Source organism: Anguilla rostrata, chromosome 9 (assembly GCF_018555375.3).
Source record: "Anguilla rostrata isolate EN2019 chromosome 9, ASM1855537v3, whole genome shotgun sequence".
In the NCBI taxonomy this organism is placed as follows: Eukaryota; Metazoa; Chordata; class Actinopteri; order Anguilliformes; family Anguillidae; genus Anguilla; species Anguilla rostrata.
Window position 1 is genome coordinate 27,347,633 of NC_057941.1, and position 9,762 is coordinate 27,357,394.

Below are 9,762 nucleotides of genomic sequence, written 5' to 3' on the forward strand. Positions count from 1 at the left end.
AAAAACCTCTTGACTCCAAGCATATGACATCATATATTAGGACTTTGAAAAGCCTTTGACACAGTACCACATAAGCAACTCATTATGAAGCTAAAATCTGAATGAAAGTGCTTTCCCTGGGTGGATTCAAAATTGGCTTCAGGATAGAGAACAAAAAGTAACAATAAGAAAGATCAGGCTGTTGCAGGAAGCCACCCAAGAATCAGTGTTGACTTGGGACCTCTTTTATAAAAATGGCATTGACAATGACTATACTACACACAGGCATGGTAGAGGAGGCCAGGAGTTCAGCTTTAAGGTGGGGTCAGCTGCGACCCCTCCACACTGGTAGCATGCTGCATGTGAAGCTGGCGATGTTGGAGAGCTCATTATTACCTCTCTTTAATCACTTCCCTACAGTTTACCTACAGCCTTAAGACATTACAATTATTTATTACTTACTAAATAGTTATTGTATTTTAAGCATGTAATAGTTTAGTGATCACATGATGATTTAATTCTTGATTTATCTAAGTTGTTTTATTTATATAAAATATTTTTTTCATATTATCCTTTTATGAATTTATTATGAATGTTGTTGTTGTTAGTTTTTAAAGAACTCAAATATGTTTTTAATGTTTTATTTTCCACTAATCTATTTACTGCTTTTATTGGTATATTACCATTGTTATTGATCTTACACAGTAAAATGTTTATTTGACATTGTAAAACAATCAATGTTAAATCAACTCTTACACAGTACATATAGTCCCTATTGGACTCACATGCACTCTGTTAGAGTTGAATTAACACGGGACATTTTGCTGTGTACACGTGGAAAGCTCCGTAAATAAACATGCACTGTTATTATAACAGACACGTGCAAATAGCCGGCCACAATCAGAGGAATGGCCAGTTTGTGGCAGTAACGCTGTAACGCTGTGACGCTCTTATGCACTTACTCCCCTGGCCAAAGCTCGGCGTGCTGGCAGAAATCCTGCTCTGGGCAGGGCAGGGTCTGCTAAACTCAGAAAATGACCATTAAATCTTCCATTAAGCAGAGTGAAGACCACAGGATTTATCTCCAAGCTCCGCCCACTCCCACTACAGTTTCATCCCTCATAAAGCACCCGGTCCAGCTCACAGGAGGCGGAGCAGACAGACCCACACCCCATTAAAACGGACATCTTGATCTACAAAAGATCAGAGTACAAAGACATCAAATCCTTACCAAATTGCCAAATCTATGGGGCATGGGGGGGGGGGGATGCAGGGTCACAGAGCGACAAGGGAAAGTGTGTCTGATCAAAGGAAACGGGACGTTCAATAGCAGGGAGGCAGTAGAGAGACCGAAAAGTAATCTCATTTTAGAAATACATATTATACATGCATAATCACCCAAAATGGAAATGGACTATGGTAGACTGTGTCACTGTGTGTGTGACATCACTTCTCTCTCTCACACACACATAGTGACAGATGCTGGGTAAAAGCACAGTGAAGACCGGAGGTCTAACAGCAGTGAGAACTCCTCACAGAAAAAACCCACATTCTGGTGAGCGAAATATCCACTTACAGCCTATTTTAATCCCTCTTTCTCTTTCTACCTCTCCCTCAGCTTTACCCTTGATCTCATGCACTGTCTACATCTTTCCTTCTCTTGCTTTCTCACTTGTTACTTATTTTTTCATGAATTCCTTTCCTTTGTACTTTCCATTGCACTTGCATCTTTATGCTTGGCTGGATGGTGTGGACATTTAGGTCTTGTTTTGGCGAACTGTGCAAAGAAGACTTAAAGTCTTTTAAGACTCTCTCTCTCTCTCTCTCTCTCTCTCTCTCTCTCTTTCTCTCTCTCTCTCTCTCTCTCTCTCAGCTTGCCTAGGCCACAGCATCCCTTGTGGCTTCACTCTGAGGTAAATCGGCCTGCTCCCGTTGGACGGAAGGCTACGCTCACAGTCGATGCAACCGAAAGCAGGGAAACAGAGTGGATGGTTGGAAGGAGAGGGGATGATTTGCATATCACTGCGCTATTCAAACGCCAGGTCCTGAACACAGGTGTACGCAGGGCACAGCTACCCACGTGGCCAGCGTTCAACCCATCCTGTCACATAGGGACATCCTGTGCAGTAGATTATGAGTGTGTGGGAGGGGCGCAGCTTTGGTCTGGGTTAACTTGCCAGGCTTTCTCCCAGCGACCCACACCACACTGCACTTAATGGAACCTTAAGGTAATGTTCAAAGGACGCGCAGGAAATGTGCACTGGGAATGTGTACCCAAACCTAACCGGATTTCTCATCCCTCAACATCAGCATCCCCCTCACCCACACCTGTTGGGCTGGGGAGCATCACAGAGCCCACCTTCAGGGTACAGTCACTGTCTGTTCTTCCTCACTGGCTGCAGACAGAGCACCTAACCCCCTCCCCCCATCCTTAACCACACACACACACACACACAGACATACGCGCACGCACGCACACACACACACACACACACACACACAGACATACACGCACACACAGACACACACACACACACACAGACATACACGCACACACACGCACATCAATACTCCCTGAGGCACCATTGCAGAGTTACCTAATTAATTACTTTCCACTTACACCATATCCTAAAATGAATGAAAAAGATATCTATGTACGATGTACGGTGAATCTACTGAAAATGTCTGACCTGGTTCCTAGGAAAATTTTCACTGAAAACCACCAATATAATACACATGCATGAATTAATTTATTTTATGTATAGGCCTATATTTTGAATATCATAAGTAATACAGAAAAACAACATGACACTGTGGACTGTTAGTATTCCAACGTAACACTGTGCATGTAATCATGCAAATTATTCATAGAATTTTAACATTGTGTCGTCTAGAAGATGCTCTATACCCACAGCAACATATAGATCACATTTTTTAAACATACAATCCATTTCCACAGCTGGATATTTTTCTGAAGTAATTATTATCAAGCAGCTTGATTAAGGGTACAACCGTACCACCCCAGCTGGGAACTGAATCCACAACCTTTGAGTTAGGAGACTAGTTCCCTATGTTGCTGTTTCCCATATCACAAAATCAAGCAAAGTGTCTGCTACTCATCTATCTTTTGACGGGCGTTTATAGGCCGGCGTTCTGGGGGACTCACTCACCTGTCGGAGTGTCTTAAGCAGCTCCGTCACCTCGTTCTGCTTTCCCTCTTTAGCCATCACCATCATCTCTTGGATCATTCCGATACGTCGCTGGTATGGAGGTGGCGGTCCGCCGCGACCGAACCTGTCCCCTGACCTCAGCATGAAAGAGGCGAAGATATCGCCCCGTTGTTTGGTCGGCGTCCGTTTCCATCCGCTCTGCTGTGGGCTGGACCCGGGGTCCGGCCCGGCTCCCTTAGTCTGTTTAGTGCCCATGAGGGTGTCGTGAGCAAGGTGTACAAGCAAAAAAGTACACCTGTCACCTACTCATGCAAACTTTACCGTCTCGTTATAACATATTCTAACAAGTAACATCGCTTCTGTTAGAGCTTTTAAGAATCCATAAAATAATCACGATCTAATGATAAAGATGTAGCTACTCTAATAACAAATAATAATAAATAATAATAAAAAAAAATAATAATAAAGCAGCGGGATATAAAAAAACTCAGGATCCCATTAAGACGTAACAGTGAACAACGATATCTCGAAATTATGGCCCGTGGTTACAAATAATTTCTATATAATTTCAGAAATGCTCTCGCAAGTGAAAAGGACATATTATTCCAGCTGGTCGTGAAGAGCACACGCAGAGTACTGTAGCTACTTGACCCGTGTGCAAGAAAAAAGATTTCTTCCCTCCAGCGATGAAGAGCAATCCGCGCGCAAGACCACGGGTGTCACCACGGACGCCACAAAAGTTTCAAGCTATTTTCCTGGATTGCTACAAGTAGGCTAATACATCTGATGGGAGTGGACCGACATAACCAAACAAAAGGATTACAGAACTAGTCTATAAAATCCACTGTAAATCCATCGAATGCCCGATGAGTCTGCACACAGGCGTTCAGTTAGAACAGAAATATAGACAATAAGACCAGTGAGGCATTAACAGAGAGAGAGAGAGAGAGAGAGAGAGAGAGAGAGAGAGAGAGAGAGAGAGAGAGAGCTGGCGTCCTTAAGTGTGACGGTTTGTTTTCACTGTCGCTTCAATGTACATCCCTCCAGACCTCCCCAGGTCTGGAACATCTTCGAGGGGACGACGCCTGCTTTTCTCATACTCAGAAAGCGTCTCGCTTTATGAAGCAAAACTGTCCTTCATCCTTGTCATATCCTTTTATTTATTCGCTTGAATTCGATTTATTCTGTATAGCGTTTTCAGTAGATCCGCAGCAAATAAAACCCAGAGAGACTGAGAAAAACAGAGTGAGAAAGGGGGAGAGTGAGAGAGAAATAGAAGCTAGAGAATGGAGCGAGGTGACGGGGAAAGAGGGAGTGTACTTGATAACTTCGCCCATCAGTTTGTGTTTTTGTTGTCAGTCATAACTCAACAATAGGTTCCCAATGCTTTCTTGTCTGATAACGTGTGCGTTCTGCATGTTCACTGTAAAATCAATTTTAAAATCTTATTTACATGATTTCGTTGCTTTGGGAACTTAATTGGATCAGGATATATTTCGAAACACATAAAAACCTATAGGCTACTTTCTAAAATAAACTGGTGATCACAATAGGCGAGATTATATATGAACTCTTCTCCCTCAATTTATTTGCTACCACTCCCATTTTGAATTCCCTCAGGATGGCCATGCGCCCAAGGTCCGATTTTTCTAAACGCGCCAAAAACTGCATTTTACCGAAAAATCGGATACAAGGTCGATCGAGAATTTAATCTGGATAGAATTCAACAGAATAGTTGGATCAGGTTGGTAACCGACTTAATTATATGCGACTCAGAACAGATTGACTTCATCCAGTTGAGCTCTGTCAGTGAAATGCTGCCTACATGTATCAACAATAGAAACGTCTCTCATAATTTACATGTCTCTGATTGACAGTATAAAATGAGTAAGCTACAAGTGGGTGGTTTGAATGTTAAAAAATACTTCAATGACACAGAGAAGCTTGGCTTTATGAAACATTTGTTGACACCAGAGAAGAAAGCACATCTCATTTTATTTCAAGTATACGAGGGCGCATTGAATTTGCCGATTGGCACGTATGGTTCTCTGTGATATTACAACACTAAATAACAGAGAGCTTGTAAGGATCCGCATATTTTAGTGATTCGATAATTCTCACGAACACGGCCTGAACTTTGACCTACATTTCCCCTACGGTATTCTCGAATGGATAGTTGTCATGCAGATGGCGATTATTATGCTTTCGTTTATACGGATGGGGCGCTTTATAGATTAATTGGTCCTGTTCCGGTCGCCCCCTGTTGGTTGCGTTTGCACAAAGAAAATGCTGCTCCACCGCACTTTTATTGCAACATAAAGGTTGAGTATGTTTAAACTCCTATCATTAGTACAAGAGAAGTCACGCTTACTATAAATACAAAATAATTACACGTGTGCCATTTGTATTTGCCTATAAGACAGACCACGTGCTTTACACGCGGACATCTTTTTTCAGATATCAGCATATATTACTCCATATTTTGAACTGATGCCTGGGAAACTGACATTTGCAATTTTAATACTGAATATCTACTGAGAAAGGTTCAAAGTTGGCTATGCTTAAAATGCTCCAACCGGATACGGAATGCAAAACCGTATGACAAGCACACATCCATAACAACTGTCACACTGACACTCACAAGCCGACAACCTTACCGGCTTTTCGTATCGGAGCCTGGCCTATTCGGACAATCAACTTAAATCTGACATAAAGTCAGCAATTGGTGAACTGAGTTACGCATTCATGCAGATAGGCCTGAGTCTTTATCCAAGGCTTCCCTCGAGTTGAAAATGGACCCTCCAATGAAAATGAGGATTTTTAACCTTGGATAGGCTATTTAAATTAGGAACAAATATAACATTTATTAAAAGTTGAAAATTATTTGTATAACGAATTAAGTTTCGATTTTGGCCACTTGTTCTCTTGGGCTCTTGGTTTCCATTTTTGTTTGTTGCGTATTTGCTTTTCGATAACGGCTAGCTAAGAGTTAGACTTTCTTCGCGTTAACTTTACTATGTCCGGTAAGAATGATTAATACCTAGAGTACTACGTCTTAAATGTACCAAGGAGAACCCAAGCTTGTGCGTGCATACTTTTCCTTGAGTGGTAACTATGGGACACGAGCTGAGGATATAATGTACAAATATTTATTTATTATTATTAGGCCTATTGTTAAGTATTTCTGCGCAATTAATATCCCTTACAAGAAAGTCTATAAAAGTAGGCTATGCCTTAAGTGCACTATGTCTGAACTAAATCCCAGGTCGTGTGCTTGAAGTCCACTTTCACTTCAGGCTTCTTTCCAGAAGTTAACAGATCACTTTAAGTAGCTATGTCTAAAATACATTAGCTACTTAAAGTAGTAGGAGATATACTTTAAAAAAATAACGGAATCCCAAACAATTGACTTTTATTTTATTTTACCTAACCTTCGAGTTCAGTATATGAATTACACATAATCAAAGAACTGAAAGTATGCTATACCCAGTACATTTTTCAAAGTATTAAGTACGGACACAATGGAAATCTGATTAATTTTTGCCGGACAATATGGGCCGGCCTAGAACTGACTGACTCACCCGCATTTAAAAAAAAAAAAAAAAAAAAAAAAAAAACGCGCATGCGTGGCTACGACACTGCAGTCCAGTAGGTGGCGGAATGCCGCGGACTTTAAGCATCTATATAAAAAAAACTTTTATATACTATTAAGGGAACTGCTTAAAGAAGCTTAATGTACCAATGTCAGCTAGAACTCCGGAGTTATGCGGGATAAGCATGACATGAGTACTATGGCCAAAAGGATTAGAAAGTAATTTCAAGAAAAAAATTATGCTCATTAAACCTTTTTTGAGTTTCCAGTCAACACTTTAGGCTTTGATTGTAATTCAAGTGAAGCTTCACATATGAAGCCATATCCATGACCTACTTTTTTTCACATGGTCTTGATATCCACTGCCTAGCTGCTTTCCCCTCAAAAACCCAGCTAAATCTGATCACTTCTGGATTACATTACAAATTCCAGCACCAAATATAGTAATGTCTTACCGAGTCTGCTTCCTTCCCTGTTCAGTTAACTCTTAAAATGTGTCAAATGTTCTCAAATCCCTGCCTTCCTCACCAGTGAGTAGAGATGGTTTGAATTATGAAGAAATGTAGCCACTCCTGGATGCATAGCCATCCTCGCAGTACAGAAATAACGAATACTGTCTTCCTGTGACCCACCAGGAAAAGCATTGAATTTTTTTCCTCTTTTTAAAAATTTTTTTTTTTTTTACATAATACACACGTTTTGGATGACAAAAACATGTAAAATATTTATTTGATTTGAATTGAATGTCCCTTGTAGTGTAGGTTTCAGCAAATGCCTGTAATGTAATGTAATGCAGTAGGGAATATGGATCTTCAAATTAAGACCCTACAGAGGACTACATTGAACCGCCAGGTCATGGGACAATAAGCAGAAGTGTATCCACTCTTGATTGAATAGCAGTCTGTGGCACTCCAGAAATTACTGGTATTATAGAGAAGAATATCAATTCCTGGGTTCATAACAATCCACGGCTCTACAAATATTTTAATTTTTAAATAAAATAATATTTAACAAAACGTGTACAATCACATTTGATCATAAACTGTGTGTAAGAATGTTTTCAAGAACATTTCGGCATGCATTGTTTTTTTTCTTATCTGTATTTGTTCATGGCTGTTTCCTTATGCAAATCACATGAACAGGATTGTGCATAAAATTTACAAACAGCCAGCATTCATCATCTCATGCACCTGGGATATGCACAAGAACAAAGGTTTGCATGTATGTCATGAATCCCATTTTGGTTTTTCATAGGAACATTTTTTAGAACAAATGTAAGAATAATTTAAGAAAAGTTTTGTGAATGAGGCTCAGTGTTTTAAAGGACAAACATAGTCTCAGGCCCAAGTCAGACAATATGATTTTTAGTGGGTCCTGTCTACAGAGTGAGGAAAGGAGAAAATGTGAGTTTAGACACAAGGAGGATAAAGAGGAAAAGGGTTAATAAGAGAAAATATTAACCTTAAACGGTATAATAAAGCTCTTCAAAGCACTGCTGACATGGTTGCCTCACTGAAAAAAAAGTATAAAATACTAAGTTATAAAATACTAGCAATGAGAAAACATGTTAGCTGAAAGAGTGTGTGGCTTATAAGGGAACTGTGATAGACTGATTAAATTTCAAAAAGCAGTTTTCATTGAGGTCACTTTATTCTTCTGACCTCAGTGAAATTGACAAAGCCTTTTCTTCTTCTAAAACAATCAAACGTGGTCAGAAAGTATTATAGACCTGGTCCTAATCTGTCCTTTCATGAAAAAATCCATGAGAAATGGGTGGAGCAACAATTCCTATTACACACATTTTTTAATTCTCAGGATACTTGTGAAAAACATTCCAATCTGAATTAAGTACAGAAGCTTCTCATATAAAAGCTCTAACTTACATGCTTAGGTCTGCTGACCCAAGTTACATTTCAGGATTCGTGCTCCAAACAGAGATTTTACAGAAACCTCACCCATATTGAACCTTACCATCAGAGTGAAGTAGTCACCAAGTTTCTACAAACACACTATGCCACGATCAAAGGAAATTCCAGAAGACATGAGAAAAAAAGTTGTTGAAATACATCAGTCTGGAAAGGGTTGCAGAGCCATTTCTAATGCTCTGGGACTCCACTAAATCATTATCTCCTAATGGGGAACACTTGGAACAGAGGATGAATCTTCCCAGGAGTGGCCAGCCTGCCAAAATTTCTCCAAGGGCGCAGCGGCGACTCATCAAGGAAGTCACAAAAGATCCAAAGAATTGCAGGCCTCTCTAGCCTCAGCTAAAGTCAGTGGTCATGACACCGCAATAAGAAATAGACCTGGCAAAAATGGGATTCATGGCAGAAACCACTGCTAACCAAGAGAAACATGGATGTACCTGTACATATAGACAAATGGACACTTTCACCAGTAAATTATTTTGTGTTTTAAGTATAAAACTGCCCTTCAGGATTACTGGCACCTTTCATTAATATGAACAAAGAAGGCTGGATAAAAATTAACTTAATTTTGTAATCAAATGATTTCTATGATCAGCAAAATTTACATAATCTTGTTGTGATACCATTGCTCAGAGAAAAAAATGATTTAACACAAATTATATATAATTAGACAATTACTGGAAACCCGGCATTTAGTACTTTGTGCACCGCTCCCTTTGACAAGATAACAGCATCACAGTCCCCTATAATGTTTGATGAGGTGCAATGGGTCCTCCATGCAGTATCTCTCCAGATCCAGAGTCCCCAGTCTACGCTGGTAGACTGTCCTCTTCATCTTACCCTGCAAGTATTCAGTGGAACTGGGTTGGCCTTTGCAAAAACTTGATCCTCTGGTCAGTTTGCCATTTTTTGTGGATTTGGTGGAATGTTTCGAATCACTGTCCTGCGGGAGGATCCAGCCACGGCCCAATTTTAGCTACCATGCAGCAGCAGCCAGATTTTGGTGTAAAATCTTCTGGTACTTGAAGTCCATGATGCCATTTATCCTAATAAGGTTCTCAGGGCAAACAGCACCACATCACATATCTACCAC

The 9,762-nt window shown here is 40.2% G+C and overlaps 1 protein-coding gene across 1 annotated transcript in view; it reads right to left on the reverse strand.

Annotated features, from left to right (window-relative positions):
- LOC135263445 (leucine-rich repeat-containing protein 75A-like) overlaps positions 1 to 4,482 on the reverse strand; it is a 34,466-nt gene extending 29,984 nt beyond the window's left edge. Inside the window, exon 1 of the mRNA XM_064351468.1 lies at positions 3,150 to 4,482. Within this exon, the coding sequence (XP_064207538.1) occupies positions 3,150 to 3,404 (255 nt within the window). The 5' untranslated portion in view covers positions 3,405 to 4,482. The remainder of the gene's footprint in view (positions 1 to 3,149) is intronic.
- Between the last annotated feature and the right edge of the window lie 5,280 nt (positions 4,483 to 9,762).